The following is a 22465-nucleotide window of genomic DNA, read 5'->3' on the forward strand; positions in this document are numbered from 1 at the left end:
ATTGGTTAATAATTAAATCACAGTGTTTTAATATCATGTGCTGCAAAGAGCCACAGGAGACATATTAAAGAGTCATTTGCGGCTTGGGAACCTCAGTCTGAGTATCACTGATCTATAGCATTGTGTTAGTCAGTGACTGTTTGATTTTAAATAATCACTATCTAACATAATGAGATTGAGCCATATTATGGTCCCAATCCAGCAAACAATAATGCACATGCCTAACTTTAATCACATGAATAGTCCCTGTAAGTGTTTCCGGGATTGGGCCCTTACTTATTCCACACTGTGTTTTGTTTAACCCTAATGCTGGACCTGGACCCATGCAATACAGCTCAAAAGGTGAGAAGAGTGGTCTCCCACCATTTTAACTGTGGTTCATAACTCCATATAGATTCTTGGGGGAAAAAAGGATTAAGTGAATGAGTGGGGCTGGGTGGAAGATTTGGTGTCTGAGCCTTCACAGTAGGAAGCTTTAACACTAAGTACAGATGGCCCAACATGGTTTGCAGGAAGGGCCTTAATGTTTTAGCCTTTATGGCCATACACATCAGGCTCTGTTTACATGGGATTTAAGACCGAACATTTCCCAAAGGGTCATTTCCTAGATACCTCAAATGTAAATAGCAACAGAGGGTCCTGTGGCACCTTTAAGACTAACAGAAGTATTGGGAACATAAGCTTTCGTGGGTAAGAACCTCACTTCTTCAGATGCAAGTAATGGAAATCTCCAGAGGCAGGTATAAATCAGTATGGAGATTACGAGGTTAGTTCAATCAGGGAGGGTGAGGTGCTCTGCTAGCAGTAGAGGTGTGAACACCAAGGGAGGAGAAACTGTTTCTGTAGTTGGATAGCCATTCACAGTCTTTGTTTAATCCTGATCTGATGGTGTCAAATTTGCAAATGAACTGGAGCTCAGCAGTTTCTCTTTGGAGTCTGGTCCTGAAGTTTTTTTGCTGTAAGATGGCTACCTTAACATCTGCTATTGTGTGGCCAGGGAGGTTGAAGTGTTCTCCTACAGGTTTTTGTATATTGCCATTCCTGATATCTGACTTGTGTCCATTTATCCTCTTGCGTAGTGACTGTCCAGTTTGGCCAATGTACATAGCAGAGGGGCATTGCCTCTACACTAACACAGGAACAAATCAACATACCCTTAGAGCCCCAACCGGGGTTATTCTATCTACTACCCAAGATCCACAAACCTGGAAATCCTGGACGCCCCATCGTCTCGGGCATTGGCACTCTCACTGAAGGACTGTCTGGATATGTGGACTCCCTACTCAGACCCTACGCCACCAGCACTCCCAGCTATCTCCGTGACACCACAGATTTCCTGAGAAAACTACAATGCATTGGTGACCTCCCAGAAAACACCATCCTAGCCACCATGGATGTAGAGGCTCTCTACACAAACATCCCACACACAGATGGAATACAAGCTGTCAGGAACAGTATCCCTGATGATGACACAGCACAACTTATTGCTGAGCTCTGTGACTTTATCCTCACGCACAATTATTTCAAATTTGGTGACAATATATACCTCCAGACCAGTGGCACCGCTATGGGCACCCGCATGGCCCCACAATATGCCAACATCTTTATGGCTGACCTGGAACAACGCTTCCTCAGCTCTCGTCCACTCACGCCCCTTCTCTACCTACGCTACATTGATGACATCTTCATCATCTGGACCCATGGGAAGGAGACCCTGGAAGAATTCCACCATGATTTCAACAGCTTCCACCCCACCATCAACCTCAGCCTGGACCAATCTACACGGGAGGTCCAGTTCCTGGACACCACAGTACAAATAAGCAATGGCCACGTTAACACCACCCTATACCGAAAACCCACCGACCGCTATGCCTACCTTCATGCCTCCAGCTTCCACCCCGGACACACCACACGATCCATCGTCTACAGCCAAGCACTGAGGTACAACCGCATCTGCTCCAACCCCTCAGACAGAGACCAACACCTACAAGATCTTCACCAAGCATTCTCAAAACTACGATACCCACACAAGGAAATAAAGGAACAAATCAACAGAGCCAGACGTGTACCCAGAAGCCTCCTGCTACAAGACAGGCCCAAAAAAGAAACCAACAGAACTCCACTGGCCATCACCTACAGCCCCCAGCTTAAACCTCTCCAACGCATCATCAGTGATCTACAACCCATCCTGGACAATGATCCCTCACTTTCACAGACCTTGGGAGGCAGGCCAGTCCTCGCCCACAGACAACCCGCCAACCTTAAGCATATTCTCACCAGCAACCACGCACCGCACCATAACAACTCTAACTCAGGAACCAACCCATGCAACAAACCTCGATGCCAACTCTGCCCACATATCTACACCAGCAGCACTATCACAGGACCTAACCAGATCAGCTACAACATCACCGGCTCATTCACCTGCACGTCCACCAATGTTATATATGCCATCATGTGCTAGCAATGCCCCTCTGCTATGTACATTGGCCAAACTGGACAGTCACTACGCAAGAGGATAAATGGACACAAGTCAGATATCAGGAATGGCAATATACAAAAACCTGTAGGAGAACACTTCAACCTCCCTGGCCACACAATAGCAGATGTTAAGGTAGCCATCTTACAGCAAAAAAACTTCAGGACCAGACTCCAAAGAGAAACTGCTGAGCTCCAGTTCATTTGCAAATTTGACATCAGCAGATCAGGATTAAACAAAGACTGTGAATGGCTATCCAACTACAGAAACAGTTTCTCCTCCCTTGGTGTTCACACCTCTACTGCTAGCAGAGCACCTCACCCTCCCTGATTGAACTAATCTCATTATCTCCATACCGATTTATACCTGCCTCTGGAGATTTCCATTACTTGCATCTGAAGAAGTGAGGTTCTTACCCACAAAAGCTTATGCTCCCAATACTTCTGTTAGTCTTAAAGGTGCCACAGGACCCTCTGTTGCTTTTTACAGATTCAGACTAACACGGCTACCCCTCTGATACTCAAATGTAAATGTGTATTTTAACTGGTCTCATTGAAGCTATGGATTCTTTTCTAGTATATTTGAACTTTAGTGTCTTTATGGTCCAATGAACACCTCATCATCAATAATAAAAAGATATACCTACATGCTGAACAGTACAATATTAATTTTCAAAAATGGATACTTAAATTGCATGCACACATCACTTATCTGCAAATGATGCATTTAGGAGTGTACATTTTCTGTACTGTGTCTCTATGCTCATTTACAGGCACAAAGTTAACACTGCCAAATTAGGATGCCACTTCTGCAACAGGGACCCAGAATGCCCAATATTAATACCTCCGTTCACAAACAGTTCCCCATATTCTTCTACTAGCGATAGAAAGCCAGTCTATTCGCCTCTCATACGTTCTCACCATTCTATCAAGCTGTTTCTGTGAACAAAATATAGACAACTGATGAATGGTGATTTTTAAAATAATCTAAATTAACATGTTTCTATTTCAGACTAAATCTGTATTTCCAAATATTTGTTGACCTAAAAATAGGATAATTGACTATTACAAACTATACACATTTTAGTGAATAAAATCCAAGTATTTAAACTGATGGAAATGATCCGTTATGGTAAAAAGTTTCCAGTACCCTTACAGTTCATGTATTCCGTTAAAACATCTGCAAATAAGATACACAGAAAAATGATGAAGAAACTAAAAGGGCTCCGTGGTTCTCTGACTCTCAATCTCCACTGACCACAGGAATGTCAGATGATAGTTTAGCTTGCTCATAATTGCCCTTTGTGCATTTTAGTTCCTCATCTGTTAATGTCACTTGATGCAATCACATTTCAATCATTTTGGCTATAACTCCATAGTCTTTAAAACTTCCTCATTAGAAGCGAAGTTGTTCCACCGTATATAAAATACTTGATTTTAATCATAGGGAGGGACACTGGCATTTAGGTCTTTGAATTTCTATGGAGGAAAGATTCGCCACTCCAGGCCAATGGGGGCTGTGGGAAGGGCGGCCAGCACATCCTTCGGCCCGCACCGCTTCCCGCAGCCCCCATTGACCTGGAGCGGCGAACCGCGGCCAGTGAGAGCCGTGATCGGCCGAACCTGCGCACGCAGCAGGTAAACAAACCAGCCCGGCCCGCCACGGGCTTTCCCTGAAGAAGTGGTGGACCAGCTTTGAGAACCACTGGTTTAGATAACACTTAGTCCTGCCTTGAGTGCAGGGGACTCGAGGTCCCATCCAGTTCTATGACCTCTCGAGGTCCCTTCCAGTTCTATCATTCTATGATTACTTTGCATTTATCCACACTGAATTTCATCTGTCATTTTCTTGCCTAGTCACTCAGTTTTGTAAGATCCCTCTGTAACTCTCTGCAGTCTGCTTTGGACTTAACTATCTTGAGTAATTTTGGATCATCTGCAAACTTTTCAACTTCACTGTTTACTCCCTTTTCCAGATCATTTATGAATATGTTGAACAGCACTGGTCCCAGTACAGATCATTGGGGGACCCCACTATTTAACTCTCTACACTGTGAAAACTGACCATTTATTACTCCCTTTGCTTCCTATCTTTTAACCAGTTACTGATCCATGAGAGGACCTTCCCTCTTATCACATGACTGCTTACTTTGCTTAAGAACATTTAGTGAGGGCTTTCTGAAAGTCCAAGTACACTATATCCACTGGATCCACACGTTTGTTGATCCTCTCAAAGAATTCTAATAGATTGGTAATGCATAATTTCCCTTTTCAAAAGCCCTGTTGAATCTTCTCCAACATATCCTGTTCATCTGTGTGTTTGATGATTCTATTCTTTACTACAGTTTCTACCTATTTGCCTGGTACTGAAGTCAGGCTTATGAGCCTGTAATTGCCAGGACTGCCTCTGAAACGTTTTAAAAATATTGGCGTTACTTTAGCTATCTGCCAGTCATCTGGTACAGAGGCTGATTTAAGTTATAGGTTACATACCACAGACAGTAGTTATGCAATTTCATATCTGAGCTCATTCACAACTCTTGGGTGATTACCAGTTGGTCCTAGTGACGTATTACTGTTTAGTTTATCCATTTGTTCCAAATCCTCCTCTCCCGACACCTCAATCTCGGACAGTTCCTCAGATTTGCCTTCTAAAAAGAATGGCTCAGGTGTGGGAATCTCACTTACATCCTCTGTAGTGAAGACTGATGCAAAGAATTAATTTAGCTTCTCCACAACAGCCTTATCTTCCTTGAGTGCACCTTTACCACCTTGATCATCCAGTGGCCCCACTGATTTTTTGGTACTTTCTGCTTCTGATATACTTAATATATTTATTTTTTTTTGCTATTAGCTTTTGAGTCTTTTGATAGATGCTCTCCAAATTCTTTTTTGGCTTGCTTTATTATGCTTTTACACTTGACATGCCAGAACTTGCACGCCCCCAACTGACAGTTACAGTTCCTTGGGCTGCTGGCAGAATAGCTGGTTAACCTTTACCCACACAGATTTGGGATGCTGCCACAATTTTACAGAACATCGTATTAGCAAGTGGTATTTAATCTTTCCCCTGTTATTGTCAGGCCGAGTTGCCTTGGTTGGACCACCATGGTATGGCATATTCCCTTCCCACTCCGGCACTACTTCTGTGAGTGGATCACTGGGAAAAACAAACTTGGCTGCATACACTCCCAGGCAGCCTCTGGGCCTCTTACACACCTCCCTTCTCTGCCACTTTACTATCCGTCTGATGGATAAATCCTCAAGGATTCACAACTGCCGAAATTCATTCAGCAGTCTTTACTATACTATTCTTATATGTATCTCATGTCCTGCCCCATCCCTATTTAAGGGACCTGGTTAAGTACCCCGCACATACTCACCATCCTGTATGGTCTAAAATGCTTACAATCCCCATATAATTCTGATGCTAACCCCAAATGTATACTGCCCAAGATAGGAGAATCTGAGTAGCTGGCGTAGTTAACTACCATAGAATGCTAAATCCTCAAACCTAACAACTGCTATTTGTTTAATCTGTTTATCAGTGACCTTTGTGGGGGGAACTTCAACACCTGCAGAACATCTGGTAACTATCAGATCCAAACCCCTCCCCTCCCCGCTCACACACACAAAAAGGAGGACACATTTACAGAGATTATTCAGGAGATCAAGGCAAATGTGAGGAATGCTAGGGAGTGGTGTGAAATCTGCTGGAGAAGACATGGAAAGACAGAGGCACAGAAAACATGCTGCTGCTACTGAAGCAGCAGACACCACTGTTGAACAGTGACTATATCATTGCAGCAGTTCCACCCACTCTAAAGCATGAATAATATTGGCTGCTGGTAAGGATCATACACCTCTTCACCTCTGAATCACCCACCCTTCTTGCAGTAGTTCCCATTACACTCAATTCCAATAGACAAACAGCATAGGGAATAAAGAGAAATGTTTTGACTAGACATACTGCAATCTGTGATGCAAGACATCCAGTCTGCATGTTAAACTTTATTGTATATAGTTTATGGTGTGTGGTTAGTAAATTCAAAGTTGTTTGTGAGGCACTTCTTACTGTGTTTTAAATAGAGTTCAATATTGTTGAAAGTTACTGCACACATTTATTGTGATTTTTTGGCATTACAGAGCTGTCTGAGATGGTAGAAAGTACTTCATATAACCAGAAAGGCTTCTATACCACAATAAAAAATTTCAATAAGCTATTAAAGCTAATAATTCCCGTGCACTACAAAAAAAATTGCCTTTATGCAATCCTCATTAAAACTTCTAATACAAGTCATATTCATGCATATTATCCAAAGACTGGCTCAGTCAGTGTACATATTCCATGAGACAATGTCAGGCTACTATCCACCGTCAGAGGACACTCTTAAGCTTCCTTCAGCCACACAGTGATAATGGTGGCACTGTTAACTGGTTTACTTTCAGGCTGTTTGACTTTAGCCAACAGCCTGTCTGTCCACCTCACTTCATCTACCCTGGCATTAGGGTCTCACCCTTGGTCTCACAGATGTTATGCAATCTGCTGCATGCAGCAATAACTGCAGGAAAATTTTCCTTGCTGAATTTGAGTCTTGCCATGAAATACCTGCCCTTCAGTCTTCCAAAGACACACTCACATTCATTCTGTAGCTGCACAGGGGATAATTAAACCTTCCCTTACTTATGTCCAAGTTGCTGGTGTTTGGCTTCATAAACCAGGGAAGCAAAGGGAAGGTAGAGTCACTAAGAATCACAATTGGCATAGAAACTCTGTTAATGTCAATTGGATGTCTGGAAAAAGTGTCCCAGCTTTCCGTTTGTCAAAAAGTCATGTATTTCTAAAAATCCAGGTGTCATGGATTTTTCCAGACCAGTCAACTTTGTGTTATCAGTACATCAATACTTGGTGATCCACCAAACTACAAAACCATCAAGATACACCCATTTTATTTACTTGGAGGCTGGTGGTCGGGAGGGCACAGAATGGGGACATGCGTAGTCTACTGTCTCAGCAGTTAAGGAAGCCCATGTTGTTGAATCCATCTATTATTTCCTGCATGTTGCCTTGCCTTATTGTCCTGTATAGCAGGACATGCTTTATTGCTTTGCATACCTCAATTATGACTGCCTTCATTGTTGATTTTCCAATGCCAAACTGATTCCTCACTGCTTGACAGCATTCCAGGGTTGCAAGTTTCCATATGGTGATTGCCACTCATTTCCGTCTTGTAAGGGCAACTCTCGTCTTGGTGTTTCTGTGCTGCAGGACTCGGGTGAGCTCAGCACATAACTGCAGGGATGTGGAGTTCTGCATCTGAAAGTTCTGGACCCCAGTGCTGGTTGACTTAGGTTTGCATGACATTCCAATTGTGCCACTTGGTACTCACTGAACGGGAGCACCCTAGGCAGTTGTATGAACGGCTGTAATAGCCTAGCCACTACTTTCACTGTCCACTCATCTTCGGCTGAGCCTGAGTGGTGCAGCCTTGAAAATACAACAAAGTTTCTTCTCTGTGCCGCATCCATGTTGTTATGAGTTTGAAAATGGTGCATGAGAGCGGTAGATTATGTGGTGGAACAGAACGAATTGTGTGCATTTAACCCAAATTCCCAAAATTTCCTGAGAGGAATGAGGTATCCCACAATATACAGCAGCTACCTCATAATGCACAGTGACAATTTCCCATGAGGCAGTGTTCCTGAAGGCAGCATGGAGGACACTGGAATGCTTATCCACAGTACAACATACCTTTTGCTGGTCTAACCTGATGCTCTATGGACATGATGGACCAGTACAAACAAAGCGTGAATGAACTCTGCTGAAATAATTGCACTATGCTGGCAACACTTTTCCTGTTCAAAATTTCTAGAGTAGATAAGACCTTAGGGCATTCTAAAACCTGAATTACACAGTACCCTGAATTGCACATACAAGGCAAACCGGTGCATCTATGGAAGGGGGGGGGCGGGGAGAAAGATGTATAGTCAGGAGACAAGAGTTCCCTGTTTTCTATTCTTTAACCGGTCTGGCTACATTGCTCAGAGGTGAGCCCTAGCATTTATGGCTACATAAATTACATTTCATCCAAATATATGGAAAGGCTATTGTGGGAATGATCATCCAAACCTGAGACTAAAATGTGACTCACAAATATGATATGCAGAGCTACTAAGGACTATAAACTGAACATTTCTATGATGGCCCTTTGATGATTATTAACACTTAGCACTTATACAGAACTTTTCATTCATTAATCTCAAACCGCTTTACAATGGTAGGTAAGAATTACCCTGATTAATTGATGGAGAAACTGAGGCACAGAAAGGGTAAGTAATTTTCAGGTCACATGACAAATCAGACTCTATTTTGAATTTTGCCTATGTCTCCTGACTCCTGTCTGTCTACTCTCCTATCACCTGACAATACTGCTTCTTTTTAGGTGTAACAGCAGTACACCTGAAACACCTGAAACAAAACAAAAAAACAAAAGAAAATTAATGGAGATATCCTATCTCCTAGAACTGGAAGGGACCATAAAAGATCATTGAGTCCAGCCCCCTGCCTTCACTAGCAGGACCAAGTACTGATTTTGCCCCAGATCCCTAAGTGGCCCCCTCAAGAACTGAACTCACAACCCTGGGTTTAGTAGGCCAATGCTCAAACCACTGAGCTATCCCTCACCCCAAAATATTTCAGCAGTGCTGGATGCTGTGGAAACATATTCAGAACAGAGCCCATGTTGTAGAAATAAGCAGTGATTTGGTGTTCTAAATCTAGACCCATGTGGCATCACAACTCATATCATCCGCTTTTTATTCCTGCAAATTTCCCCTTGATATAGACGGTCATGTTTCTGTCACTTTCTGATTCTAAGCTTCCACAGGTTGCCCTCAGTGTCCTACACTGATCTGGTATTATTAGTTTTTCACCACTCTCCTCAGTCTCCTCCCCCCAGGTGTTGTGCATTATCTGTTGCTCAGTTGGAAAACCCCGGCAGAGTCACTTCATTGGTGATGGTCATGGAGGAAGCTCTTTATACAATGCACTGTTTTGCAGGGCAACAATTTCTGTTTAATCTATGTTTTATGAAGCCCTGGAATCAAATTCTTTACCTCAGAATTCTTTGCCTGTCTCTTCTTTCTGCATGTCAGCTGTCTGGGCCTGCCATGGTAGCAGGGTGCTCTGTCTTACTGCCATAGACTGCAGCCATATCACAGAGCAGTTGTCGGAGCTTTGTGAGTGCTTTGCTTACTAAACGCCCAATATATGCCCTAGTTTTATTTTTTTGTCTGACCAATGACTGCTAGGCATTCTGCTTTATTGGACTTGTTTACTTCTCAGACTGAATAGAATGGGGACATACTCGTAATTAAGGTATGAAATTATAGGAGAGGATTGTATTAGGGTGGGTTTGGGAGTTACTGCTTTTAATAACGTAAAACCAGAATAGAATGGAATAATTACTACATGTTCAAAATAACTTGCTGCTGGACAACAAAGCATGTTTGGCACTAGTCCAGCAGTGCTCCTGACAGACCTATTCCTCTTGTTTAGAATTTTTCATTGTTAGATGAATCTGTTCATATATCCAACCAGGTTACTGGCTCCTGTATGCTGCACATACAGTAATGACAGCTGTAAGCATCTCGTTTTGTAACCCACTGTGCCTGTGAACCCTCTCTGTTGCTGGCCTTTTCTCAGAGCAGGATAATGACTGAGATGGAATAACTAGGTGTGCATGTAGTACTGGATAGCAGGACCAACTAGACAAATATTAATAACTCACCTGATAGTCATATAATATTGGTGGGTCCACGTGAACATTTTTCAGAGTCCCATCATGCCATTCAAACTGCATCATTGCTTTCTGAAAGGATGAGAAAACACTCAGCTGTTTAAAGCAACATGTATGTTGTAAGTTACATAAACATAACATTCTTTCCATTGAGTTTATTAATGAAGAAATACACAGATGATAGTTAATGACATTATATGTTTGATTTAAATCCATAAATGTAAGAAAACTCAAAGTCTATGGAGTTTCATCTGCTTACATCAGGGCTGAAATTGGTTCCGTGAGCCTAAGAGGCAGAACACAGAAGGATATTTAAACCTGCACTGATTAGGCATCACACTTTCAAATAAATACTACTTTTTCAGATAAAAATCTATCAGACAACCTCTTTGGACTGGATGTTCTATACAGGATGAAAGCTTTCTGAGCAGGCCATACAATGAGGCATTATACTTTTTTTAAAAAGTTATTTTTTTGGGGCCAGTGCTGCAAGGTACTCCTGCAAGAGTATTCGCAACTCCAATGAAGTTCAAGGAAGCTGAAAGTATTTAGAATCTCACAAGGCCAGTCCAGAGAAGTTATTTAGGGTCATACAACTAGGAATACTGCTCTCTGTGGCAGCAATGCTACACAATTGAAAACAAATACTTTACCTCATTTTTCCATCAGTGTATGATGACTTCAGGTAATATGAAAATAATAAAGAGATTTGGATACATATTCGGATTATATTCACCCAAGGAGACAACCCCTTCCTCCACCCCCCAAAAAAACCCCATATCAAACCAATCAAACAACCTTTCCCCCTCAAAAAAACAATGACCCCCCAAAATCCCACTTTGGAGAATAAGCTTTACAGTGTCATCAGATTGTAAAACACAATTTAAAAAATTAGTTTTGGCAGCCCAACAGAAGTTTTAGAGCTGATTTTCCCTCACTGAAAATGCCCTACCTCTACCCTCAGCCCCCTGCTGTAACCAGGAGGCTAACAGACAATGACAAGGAAGCTTATCGAATACGGGAGAACTACAAAACATTAGTGTGCCCTTCTTATATGCTGATAAACTACCCTTGGCACTCAGACGGCCTAGTAGAAACACTGCAAGCTGGGAGGGGTTGCAAGCACTGAGGAGGACAGGATTAGAATCCAAAATGACCATGACAAATTGGAGAATTAGTCTGAATTCAATAAGATAAAATTCAATAATGACAAGTGAAAAAATACTTCACATAGGAAGAAAAAAATCAAATGCACAACTATAAAATGGAGAGTAACTGGCTCAGTGGTAGTACTGCTGAAAAGGTTCTGTGGGTTAAATGGCTCACATGCTGAATGAGTCAACAATGTGATGCAGTTGCGAAAGAGGATAATATCATACTGGGGTGTATTAACAGGAGTGTCATAAAATTGTCAGCTTTAGCTGGTAATGAAGGATTAACTGCTTCCTCTGGGGAGGACGAAATAATTGCCAAAGATGCAGAAGGGGTCACACGTTCCTCCAGATGATGATGATCAGTACTCTGTACATCCTGTCTGGAATCACAAAGACCATGCTGTTGAGACTGTTGCATTGATTTGGGAGGCTCAACTGTAGGAGGCCGTCTATTCCTGGATGAGGTGTGGAGGCGTGCTCAAAAAATAACGAGGTTGAGGATTTCATAAGACCAAGATAGCATACCATAAGGATATGGCATATGAGATCATGGTGGAGGAATCCAGGGAGTCTGCACTTTGCCCGATCCATGTCTCTCACAGCAAGATGATGTGACCTTTTTTGATTCCCGCTCATGGATTTACTCAGGCAGGGAGTATCTGCTATGAAAGAAGAACTTCTGCTATAAGCTAATGAAAAAGATTCAGAAGAATAAACTTCCTCTAGAGAAAAGCTGATCTCTGAAGAACTTTGGGGGGTTCTAGACAATTCTCCCTGAGATCTAGATATTGGGTGCTGATGAGGCTGGACGAAGTTAAATCTTCCTTATCAGTACCCTAGGTACTGACAGAGGCTTTGTAGATGTTGGTAATGGTGTCGTGTTTGGAAGGTTAGGTTCCAGTTCCAGTGCAACAGTTAATCCAGATGTTGCAAATGTAGCCAGAGCAGAGGTTGATTGCTCTGAAGGAGGCCGTATTGAGGGCTCTAATACTATGGGGATCGATGTAGAGCTCGTTTCTCTATGTGGTACCAAGGTTTCTGGAACTGACAGAACCACTGTAGTCAGTATTGATATAGGAGGGTTGGCAACTGAGCTCAAATGGTAGTGCCAGGGCTGAAAAGTGCATCTCTTGTGATAGAGTAGAACCGAGGAGCAGGTCAGATGTATAATAACTCTTTGACTTCCTCTTAGATTATACTGGGGATGGTGATAGTGTTAAGGGAAAACAGCATATGGAACTCCATTTTGTGTTTCAGGCCCACTATTAGTTAGAAGCAAGCATTCCATGTACTAGGAGGGAGAAGGGGAGGCATTTGGACACAAGAAGATAAGGGCAGCAGTTGAGAAACAAGCTAGCCGCATGCCTAAGCAGCTGCAGAATTAGGCAGCACGGGCAGCATGCCTAGAGGGGATAGGTGGTAGATAAGGAAAAAGTTTGTTTATTGGCTATGACTTACGATGCACGAGGACAGCATGCTTTGCTAAAAAGTATATAATCTCTGTGTAACCTGCATTCTGAGTCCCCTCCTGACTAGCAGGGGGGCACCACACTCGAGTGTAATAAACCTGTTATCTCTGTAATTCTCTGCAGTTGTGGACTTGGTTCTTGTGCCTCAGCCTAGACTCGAACTGCGCGTGACCTATAGGTATAATTCACAACAATAGGTTTGGAGTCATGGTCTTAGATGTCTGCTCTTCTCTCCCACATATAGCTGGAGCAACTGACTGACCCATACTGCAAAGAGAGCTTCCAGGTAACATTAACTGTAGTTGAGGGGCATTGGCTCTGTATAGTCACAATGCTGGAAAAGGTAGATAGTGCTAAGGTCATGTTTCCCAACAATGAGACTACGCGGAGGCCATCTTGGAAAGATGTTGTTTGGAACACAGTGTTTGCAACACACGAATAATAACTTGTCTCCACAAAAACAGTCTACCAAGCACTTTATGAAAGTGTTGGTTGCAGCACCCTGGATGAGGTCTTTAGCTCAGATCCGGGTGAACCAGTGCAGTCTACAATTATTTACTCGTAGTCTGCACAGGAAGCTACAAACCTTGCAATTGCACTAGTTCAGCCAGCTGCCTTAACTCTTCCCGCAATGCAATGCCTGAGGTTTGGAAAATTACCACACGTGTGTGAATAATATCTGGCTAACCCATCTGTGCTGCTTTGAAAATTTCAATCAGTATACTGTGGTTACTTATCTAAATTGCCCATGAAACAGTGCATCAGCACAGCAATACTGTAGAAACATTTTAAATATTTCTTTGAAGAATTACAAACATAGCTTAGACATCAGGCTGACTTTTCAGTCAATGGTTTTAACTAAGAACATTTAAAAAGCAAAGAGCACTTGATTAATAAAGTGGGCTCCAGAGAGGAAAGAGCTGCAGCTTTGTGAAAGCGAACATACATTAAAATGAGTCATCACTATCTTGTGTAATAGATAAAGGAATATGGAGGAGGAGGAACAGGTTCCAATTATTTACCTCATGCAGAGTTGATGACACTGTTTTCTGAAGAATAGGCACAAATTCTTCCACAGGTGAAAAAGCATTAGGAGCCAAAACTTGATAAAGGCTTAACTTCTTGGCTATAGCAAGCAAGGAAAATGCTAAATGAAATATACACTTATTTTGTAATCCATGCTTCATACCACATTAAGCTCTTTTATATGCAATACCTTTCAATCCATTTGTCTTTAACCAGGCTGCTGAGGTTTTGGCCAGGAAGCTTGGCATTTGTATAACAAGAGGTCCTTCATGCTTCGGAGGTTTGGGTAGGAAACTAGCAGGCGTCAACTTGGTAAATTCTTTGGAAATCTAGACAGATTTAAAAAAATGCTTTATGTAAATATCAATATTTGTTTACTCAATTTTAAAACATAGAAGCATAGAAATGTAGGGGTGGAAGGGACCTTGCGAGGTCATCTAGTCCAAGTCCCCTGCACTGAGGCAGGACCAAATATACTTAAACCATCCCTGACAGATGTTTGTCTAACCTGTTCTTAAAAACCGCCAGTGATGAAGATTCTACAACCTCTGTTGATAACCAGTTCCAGTACTTAATTATGCTTATAGTGAGAAAGTTTTTCCTAATATCTAACCTAAATCTCCTTTGCTGCAGTTTAAACTAACTTTTATTATTTTTGTTGCCCTTCTGTGTACTCTCTTCAATTTGTCCACATCTTTCTTAAAGTGTGGTGCCCAAAATTGGACACAATACTCCAGCTAAGGCCTCACCAGTGCGGAGTACAAGTGGTGCATTTACCTCTTGTGTCTTACACACAATGCTCCTGTTAATAGACTCCAGAATAATAACAGCCTTTTTCACAACTGTATCACATTGCTGGCTCATGGTCAATTTGTGATCCACTATAACCCCCAGATCCTTTTCAGCAATACTAATGCCAAGCCAGTTTTTTCCCCAGTTTGTATTTGTGTATCGACTTTTCCTTCCTAAACGTAGCACTTCTCTTTATTGAATTTAATCTTGTTGATTTGAGACCAATTCTCCAATGAATCAAGATAATTTTGTCATAGCAGTTTTACATATGCTAAAATGAGGTACCAGTTGCACAGCTAACTAAAAACTGACAGAATGCTGTAAAATATTTTGAACATAGATAACATTTCCAATAATCCCTTTTAAAATAGCTTTTGGAGTACAGCATTCCACTGCATACATTGTGCTAGGCACATTGCAAACCTGTGGACTTCAATGGGATTGCACATTATTACTGCAGCACTAGGTCTCAAAAACTGTTCTACATGTTCTTAACAACTCCATAACTATCAAGGGCTGTACAAAATATATAAAAGGAGCAGAAGTGGTGCCCCTCACTGTGCAGTAGTGTAGAAAGTCATGCTTCTTCAAAATAGACCAGATGTCAGTCCAAGGACCAGTGTGCCTGCTGGGCAATTCTACAACAATAGGGAGCCATTTGGATTTGTTCTCCATGGGGCAGAGTTTTGCCCCAGTATGCTCATTAAAATATTACTGTTTATAAAAACTGAAACAAAATTACAGTTAAATTTCTCAACATTATCTTCTCCTCTGGCTGCTGACCAGGGATTTCCTCTCAACTACGCTGAGATGTGTTTCCACTACTGCTACATCTGACACTCTTTGGTCAAACAGAAATGGTTGTGGTTAAAAAACACACCCAGATAATACTTTCTTCCAAACAAAGTACATCATTTCACTTAAACCGAGTCTCCATGCATTTATTTATACTACAGAAAAGAAGTAGGCTTTAGGTTTAATTTAGGTTAAGTTTATTCCCTTTGCACCAGAAATATGTATTTTCTCTCATCAACCTCCCTTGACCCCACTTGCCTCTCCAACTAGCCCTCCTTCTCTTTTCCATTTCTAAGCTCACTGAATGCATTGTCTACAACTTCTTCCTAGAGTTCCTCTCCTCTAACTCCATCCTGGATCCTCTCCAGTCTGGCTAGTGCCCCTTGCACTCCTCTGATCAGTCTCTCAACAAAGTCTCTAGTGACCTCTTCTGGGCCAAACCTCAAGACCAATACTTCATACTCATCCTCCTCAACCCGTCAGCTGACTTCAACCCATGCTTTTTGCTCTTGAAGTTTTATCCTCCTTCAGCCTTTTTGACTCTGTCCTCTCCTCCTACCTCTCTAATTGCTTTTTCAGTGTCTCATCTGGAGAATCCTCCTCATCCTTCCCCTCCAACTTTCTGTGGTGTCCTAAAGGGCTCTGTCCTGGGTCCCCTTACTCATCTCCCTCTCCAATTTATCTCTGGGTAATCACATTAATAAAACACCTCTGCAACTATGATCTCAATGCTGAACAAACACAGATCTACCTTTCTACTGTCTTCTTCTATCCAAATTAAAATCTCAGCCTGTCTTTCTAACATCGCCTTGTGGATATTCAGCTGTCAGTTTAAGCTCAACAGCCTCTATGGGGCCCTGATCCAGGATAGGGACTCCTAGGTGTTATCTGCAATATATATATATATATATATATTTATAGATAGATAGAGAGAGAGAGAGAGAGAGAGAGAGAGACAGAGAGAGAGAGAGAGAGAGAGAGAGGGATGGATGGATGGATGTAAAGAAGGGTCTGAATGAATCCTTCCCTGTCAGCTAGCTGGGAGGGGGAGAGAGTTTGTGTGTGTTTATGTGAATACAGTTTGCTCCTGCTCTGCTGAGATATCCAGCAATTACAGTGGTGTTTTGCTCAAAGTAATCAACTTTGGCTGGTGTGGGGTTACAAATCACATTAGTACTGAATGCAGGGGTAGTGAAATGCTGCTACCAATGTTGTAATTATTGTAGGAATACACAATGCTTAACCTGTCCCAAATGAGAGGGGTCACCCTCAGCTGAAAGGACCTTGTTAAGCCAGGGGCTCGAATGCTGGAACCCTGTGAAAATAAGAGGGGTGGGGACAGGTGTCCCAGCCAGGTGGTGGGTAGACTCTTCTTAGGAGTCCCCAGAATGGTTTGACCTGTTCCTCTCCGCTGTTCAAAGAAAGAGCTAAATAGGCTTCATTAGGAGCCTCTTTTGTTATTTTAAATGCTCAATCAGAGCTGAAATCAGTTGCGGTGGGACTGGGTTTCTTCCCAGAGTTGAAATCACCTGAGATGGGGCAGTGTTTCTGCCCAGCCTGCAAAGAGCTGAAAATCACTAAGAAACTGATTTGAAAAGGTCACAGCAGAGAGGCAGGTGGTAGCAGAAGGTGACTGACAGTCGGCTGACGAACAAGTGGTTGGTGAGGCGGTGAGCAGAGCAAGTGGCCAGCAGGGCGGCTGGCAGAGAGGGGCGGTGGGTGAGTGCCCGGGCAGTGGAGCAAGTAAGGTCCCTCCTTACCTTCACCTGGGGTGGGAGGTGAACTGTGCAGATGCACCTTTGAACTCTGGGTCTGCACTGACCAAGGACAGCAACTGTGAGAGGGGTGCAGAGAAGGGACGGGCATGTTAAAGGGACTTTTGGGTTGCTGGACTTAAGAACCTGAGGGGAAAAGGAGACTGCCCAACTTACTTGGGGTAGGTCTTTTGCACATGGTGTATGTTTGTGAATCCTGTTTGCAGTGTTTTCCCAAATTAATGCCAAGTTACTTTCCTCCTTTTATTAAAAGTTTCTTTTCTACACTCAGACTCGGTGTTTGCGAGTGGGGAAGTATTGCCTCTCAGAGGCGCCCAGGGGTGGTGTGTAATTTTCCCAGGTTACTGGTGGGGGCTCAAGCTGGTTCTGTGTTGTATTGATGGAAAGGAATCCCTAGATATTGAACCTGGCCCTGGTTGCTGCTGGTTTTGCCTGGCAGAAGGGTTACATATAAATAAATTTTCAAAAAGGGATAAATATCCTAATTTTACAGAGCACACTAGAACTTATGGAGAACAGATCATGCAGATGGTTCCCTGTTGTAGCTTGTCTGGCCAACAAGTTTCTGGACTGACACAAACTAGTTTGGAGAAGCATAGCCTTCAAAAATACTACAGTGTGGGTTTGTTTCCACTTGGTAATTACAGAGCTGGCAGAAATACGTACTGCACTTGCTGTGCCCTAGTGCTGTCATAACACTTATTATGCCTATAAAATGCTCAAGAATTATCTCCTTACAAAGGAGGGAGTTAAATTTTGTCAAAAATCCTATTCTGGGAGATGTTAAACATATCTAAAGAAAGAAATGCAAGCAGAAGCTCCTATCAGCTTGTGTTTTCCCTTGCCTTAGAACAGGCATTCCTAGAGTCCATGAGAAAGTCCTAGTGACACCTGATGGAAGTCCTCTTTAACTGCCTCCAAATCCCCTGGAGGAGAGGACCCATTCACCTGCACAGCATTGCCCCTTTTACCTGGGAGACAGAAAAGCGTACGTCGTTTAAAAAAAAAAAAAAAAATCGTCTATGAATCTAAATTTTTTAAAAAAAAGAGCTGTTAAGCTCATTTACATTAAGGTTGGTAAGCACAGATGAGTTATTAAGCTGTTTCTAGGTTGTAAGGCCCCCAGCAAGTATATGATGGCTGGTGTATGTGGCAAAGAAAAAGATGTGGAATACAAGACAACATAGCTTCTTCTACGCAAGTCAAAGCCAACAGAAAGATGTGATCAAGCAGCATTTCCATCTGCATAAAGCAGTGCAGCAAATTCTTCAGGTGCTTTACGGAAGGAGAGAAAGGCAGAGGAAAATATCCTTTTTCTTTTTCCCAACTTCACCAAGGACATGGGGAGGTTGGAAATGAAAATAAAAGTTAATGAATGAGGCTAGCTTTTAGGTAGTCCAGCATTTGTTTCGCTGTCCATTATGGCCACACCCTGTGTTTAAAAAAATATTTCCCCTGCTGCTCTCTTTTTTGGTAAGTATTTCAGTTTACCAAAATAATTGTACCTAGAATGAATCCATTGAGGATCCATTCAAAGCTTTCCCTTATCATTTGTTAGTATTTATCTGATCTTACAAAGTACAGCCAGTAAATAGCATTTAAATGTATCATTGTGTTCTGTTAGTATAGTATGTTTTCCCTATTCTGATAATTAATACAGAGTTCTGCATGTCTGTGCTATACGAAGATTACCTGAAAACAAAACAAATACTGTACTTACATCTTGTACTCTACCAATAACTGAATCACCAATCCTTCCCTGGAAAGTTTCTCTGATGCTGCTGAGAATATTCTTAGCTTTTTGGGATTCACAAAGCAGTAGATAAACATCGCTGCTATCGTAATTCTGTTATGCAACAAGAAGAGGAAAAAAGGTCGAAAGGATTCTACAATTCCTATGTTGTATTCAGTGTAGTTGTAGCTGTGTCGGTCCCAAGTTTTTAGGGAGACAATATGGGTGAGTTAATATCTTTTATTGGACCACCTTCTGTTGGTGAGAGAGACAAGCTTTTGAGATGCACAGAGCTCTTCTTCAGCTCTGTGTGGCTTGAAAACTTGTCTCTCTCACTAACAGAAGTCAGTCCAATAAAAGATATTACCTCATCCACCTTGTCGCTCTATGCTTCATAGTAAAACATCATGCAAAATGTCAGCTCTTCTGACACTGGTTTACCAGTTATTTTATGGGCACTACCAATGATGCTGCCTCGCAAAACAGAGTAAATGTAGTTGTATCTATTAAGATTGTGTACAGAAATTTCTCCCATTATTTAGTGAACATGAAATATTTGAATTAGTCTTCAATGATAAAGTCCATAGCTTTCATGCTACTTAGAAGTTAGACCAGTGGTCCCCAATCAGTGGAGCGTGCCCTCCTAGGGTGGCACAGAAGAATGTTCATGGGCCACAGCAGGGCCAGTACAATTCCCATGGGGCGGGGAAGGAGCGCCACCCAACCCTGCTCCACCCTGGCCCCCTCCCCAGCCTTGGACCCCGCTGCCAGCCCCCATTGCGGTCCGACCGGGGGCCCGCTCCCAGCTCCGGCCCCAGACCCACCCCCAGCTGCAGCCCCAGCCTTGGCCCCCTTACCTCTGTCTGTGTCATCCCCCCGCAGCCACGGCCCTGTTCCTGGTCCCACTATATGTGCAGAATATCTGCAGAAGTCTCCTGCACCCTTAGGAGAGCATTCCTGATTCTTGAAAGCATTTAAGTATATATTTAATTTTAAGCAAGCTCTTAAGTGCTTTCCTGAACAAAGACCTTAGTTACCAATTCTTTTTACTATAAATTGCTACAAAGACGAGAACCTATTTCACCGAGTGACTGCATGAAAATAAACAAACAAAAACAAACAAAAGAAAAAGTTGTTCTGTGTACTTCTAGCCTAAACCTACCTCACTCTTTGAAGAATAACAGTGATAACGGCCTCCAACAACTTCCGCAAGGTTCTTTAAAACAGCCTACGTATATGAAGAGAAGAAAAGTTACTTAAGATTTGGGCATCCCAATTTATAGGATTTCTTGTTGCTAATCAATTCTCTAAAACAAACAGAGTAGCACCCTTAGCTGTGTGTAGCAAGGGCTGCAAACAATTTTAAGATGCTGTCATCTTTTCTAGGCTGTTATACTTAGGAATAGGAAAACAACTAACATAGCTTGAAGAGACTGATAACAGGTGACCAGATTGGTCACAGATTGGCATTTTAATCCAGAGGTGAAGCCTTAGTTAAACCTCTTCCTTCTAAAGGGGAAATATTTCACAGCACTCACTATTGGAGATTGAGGTCCCACAATAAATATTTGAAAACATAATTTAACACTTCTGTAAATCTATTAATGTACAAAACATCTTAACTACAGCTTAAAAGGAAACAAATGACAGGTCATTTTTAAGACACATACAAAGAATGATTACTTACAGGAGGAACATGATTGCTACACTCATACGTAATGGTGTGTATCAGCAGCTTTCTCCCCACGGTACACTGCTGAATATAGTCAGACAATATTTCCGAAGATTGATCAGGGCTAATGAAAAATGACATCCACAATTCCATCAAACAAAGAGTAGAAAAGGTCATGCTGATAAAACTGATGTGCATGTGGCAGGGGTGGAGGAGAAATATCAAATTGCAGGAACATAATTTAAGCATTAGGCAAAAAGGGGTACCTGCCATTTTGTAACTTTTCATACATTTGTGTATCTGCTCCCTTTTCAACAGTTCCTCAAGTGTGGTTCTACTCTGAAAAGCAAGTTCTAAAATATGGAATCCTATGAAACTATTTGTCTGTAATGACTTCTGGAACAAATTTGCTTGGTTTTCAAGTTCCTGTGTGATGCTGGGCAAGCCACATACAACAAACTTTCCACATGTATTCACTTCCACATGTAATTAAAGGCTGTATCATAATGCATATACACAAAGGGGCCAAACTGGGTCTGTTTGGGCAGCATTCATTCTGGCATTTCCTAATTTGAGAGTGCTTGACTTTGAAAACTTTTAATATTCTTACACCTTAACTTCGTATTTCCTAATTTTTTGTAGTTTAATTTATTTATTAGAGCAACTTTAAATGATTTTTTTGTCTTTGAATTTCCTTAGTTCTTTAATAGAAAAAAAATCTTTTATACCTGTGCTATTTAATTAATAAAGCGCTTACACATAGGTTGCCTTCAGTGAATTTACCTCAGACTACCATTTTTATTGCCATTGATCATTGTGAAGCTCCACATTTCACCACTCAATAGCATGTTGACATTGAAAGTAGTTTAATTAAACTGTATTCAAACGTAACTTTTTATAAATGCAACTTCAATTTTACTAAAACTTCTAAATTGTACCAGAAAACTGATTAGGGACTCTCAGCTACAATTTCTCACTTTCTTAAAGGTAAACATTCAGAAAGCCATACCCCCCCCGCAATTTATAAGAAGCAGATAAACAATCTATATGAAAAGGAGCTGAATTTTGCATCTTATTTTCATATAACCCTTTCTGAGGAAAGGAACAAGCAATAAGAGAAGAAACAGTACAACTTTCCCCAGAAAGGGGAACACCAGAAGCTTATCTAAACTCAGTCTGCTTTCCTTACAACGCCTCCTGAGACTCTTCTTTGTAAGAATATTATAGGAGTCTGAGGTAAACCAGTTATCCAAGGCAGCCATTGTCATGACAACCCAAATAAACTAGAGTGAGAGAGTGATGCATGGCTGATGTCATAATGTTCCTGCTCAAGCACCAGCAGGGCGAAACTTATGTGTACTCTGTGTGTGTTTGGAGGGAGGGGTGGGGGGGGGTTGGGGATGGGGAAGAGGGAGAGGGAGAGGGAAGGAATCAGGCTTTTCCAGTATTCCAGTTTCCTCAAATTTCCTAAAAATCATCATCATTCCATACACATATGAATTAGTGGCTGACCGTTGGTTCAAATTCTCCATAGCATGTTTAGAAAACAAGCGTTTTAAAAATGGCGAGACACTGAGATGCACACCCTGTAGAACAGAAAATTACAGTGCAACCATAACTCTGATTTTGTGTACTGGTGTGGTTGGGGGAGCACCCCACTGTGGAACTTCCAGGCACCCCACTGAGGCAGGCTTTGGCCCACTGTAGGGTTACCATATTTAAACATTTAAAAAAAGAGGACACTCCACGGGGCCCTGGCCTCGCCCCTTCCCC

At 42.0% G+C, this 22465-nt stretch overlaps 1 protein-coding gene across 2 annotated transcripts in view; it reads right to left on the reverse strand.

Moving 5' to 3' along the window:
* VWA3A (von Willebrand factor A domain containing 3A) overlaps positions 1-22465 on the reverse strand; it is a 56575-nt gene that overhangs the window by 25012 nt on the left and 9098 nt on the right. For both annotated transcript variants that reach the window (XM_029911305.1, XM_029911306.1), the window contains 7 exons: positions 20708-20816; positions 20183-20248; positions 19009-19134; positions 14117-14255; positions 13923-14026; positions 10269-10349; positions 3323-3417 (listed from right to left, as the gene is read on the reverse strand). In XM_029911305.1, coding sequence (XP_029767165.1) covers positions 3323-3417; positions 10269-10349; positions 13923-14026; positions 14117-14255; positions 19009-19134; positions 20183-20248; positions 20708-20816 — 720 coding nt within the window. The remainder of the gene's footprint in view (positions 1-3322; positions 3418-10268; positions 10350-13922; positions 14027-14116; positions 14256-19008; positions 19135-20182; positions 20249-20707; positions 20817-22465) is intronic.

This window comes from Terrapene carolina, unplaced genomic scaffold (genome assembly GCF_002925995.2).
Source record: "Terrapene carolina triunguis isolate 2854851 unplaced genomic scaffold, T_m_triunguis-2.0 Scaffold93, whole genome shotgun sequence".
Lineage (NCBI taxonomy): Eukaryota > Metazoa > Chordata > Testudines > Emydidae > Terrapene > Terrapene triunguis.